The sequence below is a fragment of the Dioscorea cayenensis genome, chromosome 2 (genome assembly GCF_009730915.1).
Source record: "Dioscorea cayenensis subsp. rotundata cultivar TDr96_F1 chromosome 2, TDr96_F1_v2_PseudoChromosome.rev07_lg8_w22 25.fasta, whole genome shotgun sequence".
Lineage (NCBI taxonomy): Eukaryota > Viridiplantae > Streptophyta > Magnoliopsida > Dioscoreales > Dioscoreaceae > Dioscorea > Dioscorea cayenensis.
In genome coordinates this window covers 22,935,012-22,950,681 of record NC_052472.1, presented here as the reverse complement: position 1 = coordinate 22,950,681, position 15,670 = coordinate 22,935,012, and the positions used below count along the sequence as shown (strand labels likewise).

The following is a 15,670-nucleotide window of genomic DNA, read 5'->3' as shown; positions in this document are numbered from 1 at the left end:
TAATTTTTTAATATATATATATATATATATATATATATATATATATATAATTTGTTTGTATATGATGAAGTGGAGAGAATGAGAAAAGAATGAAAATTTACTATTTGCTAGCTAGCTAGCTTCTTCACCCTTTTGTTAATTAATTATCTCAATGAAAGCATCTCCTACAAATAAATATATTCTCTTTTGAGCTATTTAAGTTAATAATGAATTTGTTGTCAAAGAAAACATTAATATATATATATATATATGTTTGTTTTTGTTGAAGTAGAGAGAATGAGAAACAAGTGTGAAATTTTACTATTTGCTAGCTAGCTAGCTTCTTCTCCCTTTTGTTAATTAATTGTCTCAATGAAAAGCATCTCCTACGAATAAATATCTTCTTTGAGCTATTTAAGCTATGAATAATGAATTTGTGGTCAAAGAAAACATTTAAAAAAATAAAAAAAATTGTTTTCATATGTTGAAGTGGAGAGAATGGGAAAGAAGAGTGAAATTTTACTATTTGCTAGCTAGCTAGCTGCTTCCATCTTTTGTTAATTGTTAATTAATTATCTCAATGAAAAGCATCTTGAGCTATTTAAGTTATGACTAATAAATTTACAGTTAAGAAAAAAATTAAAAATAAAAAAAAGGTTGTTTGTTTGAATATGTTGAAGTGGAGAGAATGATAAGAGAAGTGGAGTTTTACTATTTACTAGCTAGCTAGCTTCTTCTCTCTTTAGTACTTAAATATCTCAATGAGAAGCATCTCCTACTAATAAATATCTTCTCATTTGACCAATTTAAGTTATGAATAATGAATTTATTGTTAAATTTTTGTTTTATAAAAAAAAAAGCTAAAAATTGATGTTTGTCTGTATGTGTTGAAGTGGAGAGAATGAGAAAGAATTAGTTTTACTATTTGCTATCAAGCTTATCTCAATGAAAAGAATCTCCTACTGATAAATACCTTCTCTTTTGAGCTATTTAATTAATAAATAATGAATTTGTGGTCAAAGAAATTACACATTAAAAAAAAAACAGAAGTTTGTTTATAACTTATTATATGTTGAAGTGGAGAGAATGGGAAGAAGAGTGAAAGTTTACTATTTGCTAAATAAAACACATAAAGGATGTTTGTTTGTATATGTTGAAGTGGAGACAATGAGAAAGCAGAGTGAAGTGTTGTTTGAATGTTTATAGATATATATTTTTTTTCTAAATTTATTTTGGTAAAATAATATATATATATATATATATGTGTGTGTGTGTGTGTGTGTGTGTTTCTGAATCACTCTTCTTTATAAATTAATTTTTTTTTTTATCTATTTGACCAAATGCTTCTAATTTTGGTTGAAATAAAGATAATAATTGATGAAGTTTATTTATTTTATAAAATTTTCCATAACATCGAAAAACATTTTTTTTCTGTTTAAAAAAAAATAAAATTTTGTTTTTGAAAATTAGTGAATAAAACGAGTTTGAGACAAAACAAAAACTAAAAGAAGGAAAAAGGAAATCTTAAGAGAGATCTTCAAGATCTTCATATATAACATAGTTTGATGTTCGAAATAGATTTAAATATAAATTAAGCTCTATTTATATAGAAATATAGCAACATGCATGCATGCACTGTTTATTTATTTATTTATTTATGTATTTATTTATTTTATACGATGCTTATTGTTTGTACCAAAACTGATTAGAAATGTTCCATATATACACCACAAGTCACATATAAATGCATTGATATCTTTGCAAAGTGAAATTTACAGTGTTTCTTAAAGGCCAAACTGATATATAGCTCTGCCTATAAAAAGACACAAAAAAACAAAAAAAATATGTAGCCTTTATAACTCTGATTATTTATTTATTTTTAAAAAAGTGTATATATAAAAAGAAACTTGTCATTGTGCATGATGAGAGGCTGAGGTTTTTAACTTTATTTTATTTTAATTCTCATTGAAAAGTAATACAAACTCTCTGTTTAATTCCTATTGTATGAATCAAGAGAAAAAAACAAGAGGTGGAGAAATTTAATTTCTTTAATAATATTAATTGAGTCATGACTCAATTTAATTTTTAGACAAGAATTTACTTAAATTCTCTCACCAAAATTAATATTTTGTTAATGATAAATCATGTTTGAATTTGTTCGAAAGTGTAAGAGTATGAGATTAATTATTCGAATAAAGATGTTACATGGATAGTTAAATCATATATTACACTGAATTTATTGAAACTTACCAATGAATGGTTTAGTAAGAGAGCATCACTTTCAAAATTTCAACCATAAAACACAACCTTGATTTTTTATATGCATTCTTTTTAATATTGGTAGGATCTCTTCAATACTTGTACCTACAATTTTTTTTTCCTTTCTAATTATTTTTTATGATTATCTATTTTTTCGACAAAATTCAACCATCAAATGTCATGTTTTTGCCAATTTCACTATGACTTCTTCAACTAATTACTCAATTACTCAATAAATAAATAACTAAAATATTGAACTAAATACTAGTCTATTATTACCAATGATGAATGATGTTTTGTTTATGCTGGAATATGATGAGAAATTAAGCTAATAAAGTCAAGATAATGCCACCCTTTATGCAATCAAATGGTCAAGTAGACTAAAAAGATAGAAATTGTGAGACCATGAGTTATTGGACACAATCACATGAAAATGAAAAACTAGATTAGATGCCAAGGAAGCATATGGCATAATTTTAGATTTGCTTGTTAAATAAAGAGATCCTTGTTCCTAAAGTTGCACAAAGTTTCCTTCACAATGGAACATTGTTCTTGATCTCCAACAATGAGACTTCAACTTCACTCCATCACTCACAATCTTCCGACAAATCAACCATTAATCATTGTTAAATCTTCATAAACTTCGATGTTTTCCCACCGTATTTTATTTTAATCAGTATCTAATTTGATTCTAAATGTTCGATCTAGAACATATCATCCAGACAATATCTCCAGTTTTCACGAAATTTATAAATATCGATTGAATAAAACTAGTATGATTAATCATTTTTTTTTTCTTCAGCTAATTAATTAATAAAATAAATATTTTAATATAACCAAGATTTCAACAAATAATACAATGTAATTAATCATAAATCATTTTTATGGTCATGTTATCATTGGTATTAATTTTAATGTTTGGATTAACTTGTCATTTGCTTAAGAACGCATGAAAACCATAACTATGGGCCGGCCCCGGCCCAAATTAAAAGGTCCAATAAAAGTTTATTCAAGCCCATGAACTCTAAACTGCGAAATTTTCTATTACCCTCCTCTATGATTATGTAAACAATATAGTCCTCGGGTTGATATAGAATTACAAATGTTTTTAAGGGGTGTATATGAAAAATAGAAGATTTTTATTTACCACGAAATGCCCTAATCCTGCCCTCTCGATTTCCCACAATTCGAAAACCCTCCTTCGTTTCCGCTCGCTCAGCACCACAAGCCGCCTCCTTCGCCGCCACCGCGCCGGCGCCGGAACCCTAGCACGTTGGCCACGATGATGTGCTCGCGTAAGTGCTGTTTGTTTGGCTTATCTAAGTTTTAGGGTTTGGATTTCTTTTCATATGGTTGAGAGGGTTTAGATCTGTTTGCTTGTGCTCTGTTCTAGTGTCCAACGAGGTTCCGGATGATCCGGTGGTTTCGAAGAAGTCTGGGTTGCTGTTTAGCAGACGGCTGGTCGAGCAGCATATCAAGGTAGGGTTTTGAGTTTTCGATTTCTTGTTTTGGTTTTGGTCCTAGGTTTTTGAGTAGTAGTTGATTAGATTTTGTTGTTCTACTTTTCTTCATCCAATTTGGAGGTTTTTATGTGTTTTTTCCGCTTTTTTAGGAGTATGGGAAGTGCCCGATTACGAAGGAGGAGCTCACATTGGATGATCTTATGCCGGTTAAGACGAATAAGGTGCTTAACCTATCATTCTTTTTAAATCATTTTTTTGGAGATTTAGTTGAAATTTGTTGGTTTTTAAGGCTTCAAATTCATGATAATTAACTGATGATGCGATTGCCAAGATGCTGTCTGCTTTTATTTGGACATGCTATTGAAAATGGTGTTGCATTGCAGAAAACATTAGTATGGTGATTATATTTCTTTTCTTTTTCTTATATATATATATATATTTTTTGAAGAGTCTGCATGAAGCCTTTGCCGTCTGTCTTAGAAATGCACAGCATTTGAGTGCTTTACAAATGGGACAGTGTGTAGGTTATATATGGGAAGATGAATTCAAGAATTAGCCCTCTGCATTTTGTGCTTCTCTGCTTTGTTTCTTAATTTTCTATAATTGATAAAAAATTGCAACTTGCTATTCTATACAGATAATTTATCACTCATTCTATGGTTGCACGAACCATGAGGATCAAGCACATTAAAACTTAGCCATCCTGAATATCTTGTCAAAACACAATGATAGGTTAGTGAAAATTCATCTTACAAAATGCCACATTTACCAATGTGGACGCATTGTAGATCTTCTTATGAACTTATTAGCGATGCACACATTGTAGAACTACCTAATGAGCTGGTTTTTTTTGTTTAGCTTTATTGAATTAAACATATCACATCAAATGCTAATGTTGTATGAATCGTTGTTTGTATTGATAATGCCATGTCTATACTTTTATGAGCCCTCACTGGTAAACTTTTGCATGTAGGTGGCAAAGCCAAGACCATTGCAAGCTGCCAGCATTCCTGGTTTACTTGGGATGTTCCAGAATGTAAGTGTTCGCAAGTTCTACCGTCTTCCTTTATGTTTGGCACATGTTGGTATTTTTTTGTTATCCCTGTGAGACTTTGGTAAAAATGTCAGTCTTCTTGAAGGGTTATCGACCAAGTTTGTGCAACCCTAAACCTGCGTCACTTTAAGTTGATGTGGTTACTTTTTTCTTTTCCTCAATAAGTATAGACCTTGGAATTTCTCCTTTGCAGAGTTTCAAAATGCAATTTTTACCTTCCTAAGGAGTATGCTTGTTTCTTGGTCAACCTAAAAATGAACTTGCTTAATCTTCTGTCATGTTGGCAGGAATGGGATGCTCTGATGCTATCAAATTTTGCACTAGAGCAGCAGTTGCATACAGCAAGACAAGAGCTAAGTCATGCCTTATATCAGGTGTCAGCTCCCTTTCCCGTTCACAACAGATCTGATCTTCCTTATTTGTGACTCTTCTCAATAAACAGTACTCAGTGACTTGCTTTCTTGATAAGTTATATTGTATTCACACTCTGTTGCATCTAGATGCGTATATGAGTTCAGAATATGGTTGGTGACAATCAATTTATTGTTTAATATGGTTTACATTCATGAAGCTATGTGAGTAGTGCAGTGTTTGATGGCTGTTTGGTGTATTATCTTAGGCGGATTGCTCGTATTTCAACCAAATGGCAACAATTTAGCTTGGTGAAATTACATGAAGATAAACATTTAGCTTTTAGGATTCCATGTTATCACCTTTGAAGAGTGAAACATCTTCAAATCTTCATTGATATTGAAGAATGACAGATAAATTATCACAGTTTTACCTATTGATATGAGAAGGGTTGGGTAAATTGCTGGTTTGTATAATATAAGGAAAATTTCTGGAGCCATTTATGGAACTTTATGCCATAGTTCTTGATTTTTAATGTTAGTTAATCTTCTTTGCTTTGCATGCATAAGTAGTCCATAGTAAGCATACATTTGGGAATGATTACCTAGATTGAATAAATTGACAGTGAGCTGATTGGCTGGCCACGTGCAATCTTCACTACAATGTACCTAATAGGATGGTTTTCTTAGTGTGGACACTTTGTAAGAAGAGAAAGAGACTATTTAGAAAAACAACTTAAGAACTCATGAAATGCTGTTTTGAAATGTGTGCCAAAGAAATCCAAGTTCTAGTGGTGCTAGCTAATTTCAAGTTGATTTTGCACATGCAAAGAAAAGTAGTAACCCATGTTGCTTGATTTCCATTATTTTCTTATGATAATTGATTAAGCATATGAGCTTTGGATTCCTTTTTAATCCCGGGTATCACCCTGCGGTCCCCACTCTTTGGTCTCATCATGGCATAGGTTTGGGAAGAGTACATGCTGGGTTAATTCTCCATGTCTTATTATCTTTTTTAAAATGTCTTTTTAATGTATTAAGATAAATATATTTGTACAGGGGCACTAACTCATTTGTATTGGTATTGTCAGCATGATGCTGCATGTCGTGTTATAGCTAGGCTAAAGAAGGAAAGAGATGAAGCAAGGATGTTGTTGAGTCAGGCTGAAAGACAGATACCTTTGTCAACAGCATCTGCTGCAGATAATGTTGTTAGCAATGGAAAAAGAGGTTCTTACTAGAATAAATAATTTTATTTTAATTTTTTCTTTATATGCTGTTTTGAACTGAATGCACTGAGGACATTTCTTTTCAAACTTGTAGCTGTTGAAGATGGGGAGTTGGGCCCCGATGGGAAGAGGATTCGTCCTGGTATTAATCCTGTCATGATCGATGAACTTACTGAATGTAATTCGTTGCTTTCAACACAGAGGAAAAGGCGACAGGTACTCAAATAATTTTGTTCAACCTTTTCCTTTTGGCTTCATTCTTGGATGTCTTGTGTTAAGCTGATTCACAGGTGTCAAGCTCAAGTTACTGTATGTGTCGTGCAATTTTTACATTTCTCAGTATTATCTCTTGTTTCTAGATCCCACCCACATTGGCACCTGTTGATGCACTGGAAAGTTATACCCAGGTTTCAAGCCATCCCCTTCACAAGACTAACAAACCAGGCATTTTATCTGTTGATATTCATCCAACAAAGGTGCACTTCTTTATCTTGATCCATTTTTCCTCTCGTGGTTTTTGTGTTCTAACAATTATAGAAATTACATCATGTGCTTGCATAGCAAATCTATTGTAAATGATATAGGTGAACTTGATGAATGCCGAACTTGATTGTTACCATCCTATTCCATGGCATGCAGACGAGATCCACCCAGTTTGGGTTTCTTGTAATTTATGGGATTTTAATGCAAAACAAGTTTTTGGCAAGCAGTGTACCGGTGAACAAAAGCAGCTTTATCTGATATTTGAAAATTCTAGTTTTTAAGGAATGTGCAAATAAATGGCAAGGTTGTAAATGCTCATGCAATATTTTCTATGATGGGTGCCCTTTGTAGTGGTGACTATAGAACTGTTGTGCATAATATTAGCAATCGGTATAACGCCTTTGCTCTTCCAAATTGCTAACCAGAGTGGTTGATGTTTTTGGTGATCAAGAAAATTTTCCATGTGAGATGTTTACCCTTATGCGTCACAGGTGACCTTGGTCTTAGTCTCTCAGACCCTATGAGGCATGTTGCATTTTTGCATGCTTTTGCCAACTTACACAAGGCTAATCACTATATCTATAATTCATTGTGCATGGCTGACTGTATGATCCCCTTGGCATGTATATTTCTTGCGTTTGCATTATGAAGCACTTACTACATTTAATTTGAACAAGGAACTCTACTTTGATTTGAAATGTGTATGATGATATGGTTGATGGTTACCTGTTATTATCTCATATTCTCATGTTAAATTTAAATCATTGTTTTGGATTTTTGACAGGATGTAATTGCCACTGGAGGGGTTGACACGAATGCGGTGCTTTTTGATAGGTCAACAGGCCAGATCCTGTGCACGTTGTCTGGTCATTCAAAGAAGGTCCGGGGTTTATATTTCTTTTGTTTCTTCTGCTACTATCAGCGACAGTGCTGCAGTTCCAAGTTGCTTATTTGATATATTTTTTTTTATACAATACCTTATTGATGCTACTTTACTTGGTAATAGGTTAACAGTGTAAAATTTGTGCCTCGGGATGAGCTGTTTGTGACTGGTTCTGCCGATAAGGTTAGTGAAAGTCTTCCAAGCATCTTTTGTATCTCTTAAATAAGATATTTATTCAAGGTCTCGATGCCATTGGCAAGTCCCTTCATAACACTAGAAATATGTTTTTGGTCTTTTGTAACATCAGCTTATATGGTACCACTCATTGTGTGGGAGTAGGTATTCTGTGTTGTGCGCATCATATGGTAAAAGCATTAAACATATAAATGGGTGTAGCCCATTAAGACTCTTAATCCATCTATTAATCCCTATCCAAATGTTTGGTCTAGCCTTTGTATGAGCTTTTTCTTTTTCGTTTAGCCAAAGCTTGTTGCCTTCATGGAGCAACATTCACAAGCATTGAGATGTGGACAATGATAAGGACAAAATTTATGCCCATCAGATTTCAGTATTAGAAAGTGATTATAGAGAAATACAATGTTGTTAATCACAGGCATGATTACTGTCACCCTATTTTCTTTGTCTATTTTATATTTGTATCTATTTGAATTAATTTAATTGGTTAATGGCTCGCAGACTGTTCGAGTTTGGCAAGGTGTTGAAGATGGGAACTATGATTGCCGGCATGTCTTGAAGGATCATACTGCAGAAGTGAGCTCTGCTCATACTTATTCTTTTTTTTTTTTTAATCTATGTCTTGTTCTAGCCATTCAAATGATTCTTGTGAACTAATAGATTGAGCGGTGGCCCAGAGATAGCCTGAAAAGGACTATTTATTATTTGATCCATACCTGGCATAAGAAGCCCAATGAAAGCAATTCTTGAAACTGTCTCACATGATTGAAGCAATTATTACTGCCTTTTGATTTCTAATCTTCAGTTTTACTTCTTCCCCAGGTTCAATCGGTTACAATTCATGCAACTAATAACTATTTTGTGACTGCTTCTATGGATAACACCTGGTGCTTCTATGATCTGGCTTCTGGATCTTGCCTCACTCAGGTCTTTCCGTCTTATCAATTTATCTATGCATCTATACAGATTGATTTGTATCTGTAATCTAAGTACTTCTGGATTAATGACAACTTGGGTGTGTAGGTTGGTGAAGCTTCAGGAGATGAGGGTTACACTTCTTCTGCATTTCATCCTGATGGTCTTATTCTGGGAACTGGAACTTCTGAAGCCCAAGTTAGAATTTGGGATGTGAAAACTCAGGTTTGCTTGCATTCTGTATTTCAAGTAAAAGATGAGAAATGACAATCAAAGTGTTTAAAAACCTATATTTCGGAACATACCATTTGGCAATGCTACCTTCTACTAATGAGCTTTATATGCGTTGCAGTCAAATGTTGCCAAATTCGATGGCCATGTTGGAGCAATAACTTCTTTGTCATTTTCTGAGAATGGGTATTTCCTTGCGGTATGTATTCCTGTTAGAAACTCATTTCAATTGGTATCAATATTCGGTTCTGAGGTTTTTCATCTTTGTATCCAGACTGCAGCTCTTGATGGTGTAAAGCTTTGGGACTTGCGTAAACTAAGGAACTTCCGGTCCTTTTCTCCTTACGACTCCAATACCCCAACAAATGCCGGTACTAATCCTTATAAGAGCAATAATAGTCATTGATTTGATTCACCTTTTTCAGCTTGCCAGACTTCGTTTCCCTACTGAGTGATGGCTTTACACACAATTCACTTCAAGTAAATTTGTTTTATTTTAAAACCTGATGTGGACTTCTGGCATATTGACATGTTCCTATTTGCAGTTGAGTTCGACTTCAGTGGAAGTTATCTTGCAATTGCAGGTGCCGATGTAAGGTATGGCTATCATGCTCCTGTAGATTTAGTTGATACAAAATTCCAATTATCGCTGGTTTCTCAGCAAACCCTTAGTGGAGTGATGACAAGAGAAGTTGATGTTCTAGTGGTGGTTATACTTGATTTTGGGGCTTATAAGATTTCCGTGCCATCTATAATAGTCATTTAACCTTGACAATTTATATGCATTTTATTGTTTCTACTAGTTACAGGCCTCAAAAATTTTCATTGCTTGACAACTGATAACTGATACTACTCAATTGCTGTTCTGCAGGGTCTACCAAGTTGCAAATGTGAAGCAGGAATGGAATCTCATTAAAACTTTTCCAGATCTATCGGGCACCGGTTAGACACCCGCCAATCTTCTAGTATCATAGAGCATTGCATCTTTTGATCAAAATCATGTTTGGACTCAATTCTGTTTCCTTGTCTAATCTTCCCAGGCAAAGTGACAAGCGTAAAGTTTGGAGGAGACGCAAAGTACCTGGCGGTGGGGTCGATGGATCGAAACCTCAGGATATTTGGGCTACCTGGTGATGAGTCTGGAGATACCAAATCATAAAAGTCGGAACTCCATGAAGTGAGCTGGTTCTCTGATTTGCTTGGTACTCAGGATTAATCACGGAAATGGTAAAAGTGGCGGTCCAGGGTTTTGCACCTGACTTCACAGTCTGATAGAAATCATGTATTCTTGAGAATCTGTAGTTTTTAACGTGGATTAAGGTTATGCCTGAGTTATGCTACTGTGCTAGAGGAAAAAGGGTTTAAAAAAAAAATAGTTGTATGTTAAAACTTTGTACTGTTATTAGCATGCTGAATAAGAACACTTTTTTTTTTTTAATTAATACTCTTACAAGGCGTCTGGAATTGTTATGGTGGTAAATATTCACATTTAATAATTAATTTTGAAGATACTCATGCGAAAACTAATTCAAAATAATTATTTAGGTATATTTTTATATTATTTGAAATAAAAAATTTTACTCCAAAAGTGCTTGGAAAAACATTCTCTTGAACCCGAAACATTCGAGAAAGAATAAAAGAACTTTAACATTGTCTTTCATCTGTTCCTCCAAGAATCTATATATATATATATATATAATTTATCAAATTTTGATAAAAAAAATATACCTCCAAAATCATTTTGAAAAACATAATTCTCTTGAACCTGGAACATTTGATAAAGAATAAAAGAATTTAACACTATCTTTCATCTGTCAACCTTACAAATTCATTAATTTCTTCAGGCAAGCTATAATGTGCTGAACGAGAATAGGTTAACAACAAACAATAATAGCCTTGGCTTGTCGAAGCTACATGCCAGCTTTGGGTAAGCTTTATATGCTTTACGTAAACACACAACAAACAATGCCTCGGCCTGCCGAATTTACTTGCGTAGTCATTGATACATCTGGCAGAAGCATTGTTGTTCCTCTTTTACACTGCCAGAGTTCAAATTTGTTGAAACAATTAGACTTGAAATGCCAAGGGTGGTGTTATGAATGTAATCAGTGCTTAGCTCAAAAGAATCAGATTTGATGCTAGTTATTTGAGATCTATGGATCTGATGAACTATGAATGGATGGTGAATGGAATTCTGAATGAATGAATGCTTGGATTTGCAAGATTTCATTGAATTAGATGCTCTGATCTGCAGAATTATTACTGTGAATTAATTACAACAGGTGGTTATCTGTCTGTTTATAGATGAAAGAACTGGCATTCAAGAATTTGAGCTACAAAAGATTGAGTAATGTATTCAGAAATCAGACAGTGATACATAATAAACATCTTTTTAGCATGGCTAATTTCTAGTGACCATAGATCATCACGGGATGATTCCCAACGAATTTTATTTCGTAAAGTTTTATAACCAATGCTGTTCTCTATTTATAGGACTAATAATTATAAATAAATAAATAATGCACAAATGATGTACCTCTGATCAGGTGCAACATAGAGAAGAATGCGTGAAGCCCCACAACTGCAGAAACACAAAAAGGAAAAGAAAAATCAGATTGTATGACAGATAAAATTTATATGTACAAGAAAAATGTCCCAGAATAGATTGCTGCGGATATATTACTCATGAATTTGCTCGCTGCAGCAAATGCATACTGAATATGACACATAAGCCTTCAGATGTTTTTCCTTGATTTTGATTGTATATCTAAACCATTATCACAGGGTCATGAGATTTGAACTTTGAATCCCTAATCAAGCAGCTCTGCTACCACGTTCTGTTTAGTCTAGGATGCTCTAAAGCTAAAAGAAATGAAGGATCACACTAAAGTCAGCTTGACCTTACTCTGCAAATGTTCAAGTTTTTATAGAGTGCAGATATATCTAGAAGACAGCCACTAGGTAAATGGCCATTTCTACTCATATCAATCTTACATTACCAAAACCTAATAAAAATAATGGCTTAAAGTAGTTGGATGGAAATGTAAACATCGACCTCCCGTTATTACAGGCTTACCTCAACATTTTTTAGTTCGAACTCAGGGCTGTGAGCTAAACAAAGGTTCCCAAAGGTTTCACACAGTCCACTTGATCCATGTAGCCTTCAGAAGAGTAAAAGAAGCTTGGTAAGAATGACTATATACAAATTGCATGTACTGCATCTACCATCCAAGGAAAAACAACCATCTTTCAATGCTTCATTTGAAAGACATGAGACTTAAAAACATTTGAAAGAACATCATTAAATAATATTATAATTATAGAAGTAAAGAGTAGTACTTACAAATCCTCATCCAGGCACAAAGCAAAGTTACTGCCACCACCAAATGCCAATAAATCATTCAAGCACAAGTAGTAATACCTATTTGCACCTGTGCCAGTTGAGCATATTCTTTTCAGACAATACAATCACTTCAGCTAAATACCAGCTTAAGTTTCAAAAAGACAGTATCATTAAGAAAAATTGTTATTCATCAATGAGGATGGTGTTGTGTGCATCATATAATTTCCTGTTGGCCAACTTCATAATGCATGCATAATTGATTCATACAATAGAAAAAAATGATTATCCCTAAAGCAAACAACTTCAAGAAAAACAAATGCGAACATCAGAACCAACCAGATGGTTAGCATTAAGTTGAGGTACCCAATTCAGCCATAGGTCCAGAAATCCTTTGTTTACGCTGACAGAACTGCTGGATTAAGACTCATCAATAATGTTAGTCTTCCATGACATGAAAAGTCTTGTATACCCCTCATTACCTTAATCTATAAGCTAATCCTTTGTCAAACAGGGAACCATCACCACTTTAGTAAACCTATGCCAAGATAGTGATGATACTTATTGTGTCCAGTTAAATGTTGAGACACATTACAGGTATGTGAGCCTGTAAGCAACTAATTCTTAAACAATACAATACAAGAGTTCAGCAGTTAGAATAAGCTGCTACGTTGTCAGAAAAAAATTAGCTGTTAAGACCACACATGTTTTATAGGTTGAAGGGGATTAACACAAATGCTTCAAATTCCATGCCAATACAGCGGGCAAATCAGAATGTGATCCGGGGAAAGTAACAATGCTATGAATGAACATAAAGCACATGAGGTATTAATTGCCAGCACAAAGTTATGTAGATTTTATGTTCAAACTTGATAGGAAAAGGAAGAATATGCATTCACCAGTTGGTCTGAAGAGCCTTGGTTCCCCATATATTGTGGTGAAAACAAATGTTTGGTTGGTTCCCTACACAAAAAATAAAAATAAAAATAAAAATAAAAAATTGGTGGAGTCAAAATCAAGAGTCTAATAGGCAAAATAATCAGTGAAATAAATAGCAAAGAGACTTTGCAAGTGCTTACTTGGTATTTTCTTTTTGCTGTAGGATTTAGAGGGCAGTCCAACAGCCCACCAAAAACAGCACCTTGTGTATCTCCTGCAATCTTATGAAAGAAAAAGGAGAACTTGCATTGGCACGCATGCAAAATAAGAACAGATAATATCTAGCAGGACCAAACAATAACTAACAATGATTCCTGATAACTTGCACATAAATAAATTTAGTAAAACCTTGTCCAACTCAAAAATGTCACAGAAAATTTATTGACTTACAAAAGCATAATTAACATACCAATAGGCATGGACCTGGAGTGCTATTGCTATTGCGAAGAAGCGTCCTAAGTGATATCCCATGCTTCAATGTACTGCCCTTCATTTGATAGGAACGACAATAAATCAGACATACAAGGTGGTTCATTAAATCTTTTTTGTCTGTCTATTCAACAGCAAAGTTACCTGTACAATAAAATCCATTGGCAACCTTTGGCAATATTAGGAAGAGATGACTGAAAGAAGTCAAACAAGTCTGAGTTCATAAACACAGACTTGTCTGTAAGATAAGGCAGAAACTCTTGCGAGTCACGTGAGGAAGGGACTTCTTCATTTCCATCATTACCATTGATACTGCTGAACACATCAACCGCATCCATGGGATTTGCTTTAGGGGTCACAAACACATCATCATTTTCACTTTCACTTCCACTATCCAAATTAAATTCCAAGGGCTTTTCTTCACTTCCAAATCCGTTGGCTTCCCATCTACCGTGTTTTGATCGAATTGACATCAATCTTTTATCATGCATATCTGATGAGTGTCCATGGAAGGGAGAGTTTATTGTAGGTAAAAAGGATATAAGGTAAGAAACCTTTGATTTCTTTGGTGAACAAACTTCCTCGGTGCCCAAGGGTATTATTCCCTGCACATAAAAGATGCCAATGTTCTCACAAATGGATTTGGAAATGCAGAACATAGGAAAGGGCCCAGTGCATTGAATCTACACTAAGCACCACCAACCCAAAAAAATAAATAAATAAAATAAAAGATGGATACTAAATGCAACAAGGAACGTTTTTTACAAAAAGGGCAGATACACAGATTTTATATCCTCCAGAAACAAATTTTAACTTCAACACAATCAAATCACATGCTATATAAATCATGTAAGACAAATGATCTGATAAATCAAGCTCAGGAACAAATAAGTTCAAATAAAGCTAAAAAAATAACAAAAATCTTTCAACTGGCAACCAATCCTTAATCAAAGCACAAAATCTCTTAAAAATTAAATCAAATTATAAAAAAAGGTACAAAACCAGCATTTTCATTGGTTAAGCTAAGATCTACATTACAATGGGTGAAACTAATCCAACCAGATCTCACATCCACGCAAAAAAAAACAAGAAAGAAAACAATCAATCACATCATCAACAACAACAACAACAACAACAAATCAAGATTCCATCGCCAATCAACAATGCCAAAACCAAAAAGAACATCAGATCAAAACCCAAAAAAGGGATCAAAGGAAATCATTACCTGACGATCAGGGCGAGGGTCAGTGGAGGGAGAGGAAGAAGGCGAGTCAGCGAGGAGACGGGAGAGCTTCTCCGCCACCCTCTCCTTCCACGAGAGAAGCATCTGAGCGACCGAGAGGAAACCCTAACCCTAGAGAAGAAGCATTGGATCCACGAGAACGAAGAGGAAGGAAGAGCTGATCGGGAGGTAAACGAGATGCGCGTTACGGTGGCGGGATTATATAGTACGGTGGTGGCCTATGATTTTACCAAAATACCCCTGAGGAACAAATATACGGTTGCTTATCCCATGTGCCCATCATGGTAATCCCGTGTTTTACGTGTGTGTGTTTTTCATATATATATATATATATATAATCTAGGACGTTCACAGTAGCCGTCGAATGGTAATGTATGACCGATCACACGATACTTGATGTCAGCTTGTCTACTTGAGTGTTGTATGATGTGTAGTTGATTAAAAAGATGTGGTCGTTATATAAGCAAACAGTGTTGGATAATGGATTGTGATTTGTATTTGAGGAAAAGTAATTTGGGATTTACAGTATTACTCTATATCCCATAGAACATGGGGCGAGTAGAAAGTTGAGATAGAAGACACAAACATTGTTGGACAATGGTGAGTGGTGGTCCGAGATGTCTATCAATGAAACGATGGTGTATTGTCTGTGGTGGGTTTTATAAATTTCCAGCTTTA

At 34.3% G+C, this 15,670-nt stretch overlaps 2 protein-coding genes across 2 annotated transcripts; one reads left to right on the top strand and one right to left on the bottom strand.

Moving 5' to 3' along the window:
- The first annotated feature begins 3,383 nt into the window (after positions 1-3,383).
- On the top strand, positions 3,384-10,479 carry LOC120277342 (pre-mRNA-processing factor 19-like). Its single transcript, XM_039284149.1, has 18 exons — positions 3,384-3,533; positions 3,632-3,717; positions 3,851-3,922; positions 4,675-4,737; positions 5,043-5,129; positions 6,197-6,335; positions 6,429-6,550; positions 6,694-6,810; positions 7,602-7,697; positions 7,824-7,883; positions 8,397-8,471; positions 8,718-8,822; positions 8,919-9,035; positions 9,163-9,240; positions 9,316-9,412; positions 9,587-9,638; positions 9,913-9,983; positions 10,082-10,479. The coding sequence occupies exons 1-18, from the start codon at positions 3,521-3,523 to the stop codon at positions 10,198-10,200; spliced, it is 1,569 nt and encodes a 522-aa protein (XP_039140083.1). The 5' UTR covers positions 3,384-3,520; the 3' UTR covers positions 10,201-10,479.
- A 306-nt stretch (positions 10,480-10,785) lies between these two features.
- Positions 10,786-15,213, bottom strand: LOC120270032 (oxidation resistance protein 1). Its single transcript, XM_039277039.1, has 9 exons — positions 14,975-15,213; positions 13,894-14,354; positions 13,730-13,802; positions 13,461-13,541; positions 13,281-13,344; positions 12,385-12,472; positions 12,118-12,202; positions 11,578-11,622; positions 10,786-11,080 (listed from the first exon to the last, which is right to left on the bottom strand). The coding sequence occupies exons 1-8, from the start codon at positions 15,074-15,076 to the stop codon at positions 11,584-11,586; spliced, it is 993 nt and encodes a 330-aa protein (XP_039132973.1). The 5' UTR covers positions 15,077-15,213; the 3' UTR covers positions 10,786-11,080; positions 11,578-11,583.
- Positions 15,214-15,670: the final 457 nt, after the last annotated feature.

What these genes read in the sequence shown, in the direction of transcription:
- LOC120277342 (XM_039284149.1), top strand. An exon ending in TGCCGGTTAAGACGAATAAG is followed by an intron (nt 3,923 to 4,674) that starts GTGCTTAACCTA and finishes TTTTGCATGTAG; the next exon opens with GTGGCAAAGCCAAGACCATT. An exon ending in TGAAGGATCATACTGCAGAA is followed by an intron (nt 8,472 to 8,717) that starts GTGAGCTCTGCT and finishes CTTCTTCCCCAG; the next exon opens with GTTCAATCGGTTACAATTCA.
- LOC120270032 (XM_039277039.1), bottom strand. Translation starts at nt 15,076, where the DNA reads ATGCTTCTCTCGTGGAAGGAGAGGGTGGCGGAGAAGCTCTCCCGTCTC. An exon ending in CAGCAAAAAGAAAATACCAA is followed by an intron (nt 13,345 to 13,460) that starts GTAAGCACTTGC and finishes TTTTTTGTGTAG; the next exon opens with GGAACCAACCAAACATTTGT. An exon ending in TCGAACTAAAAAATGTTGAG is followed by an intron (nt 11,623 to 12,117) that starts GTAAGCCTGTAA and finishes GTGTTTCTGCAG; the next exon opens with TTGTGGGGCTTCACGCATTC.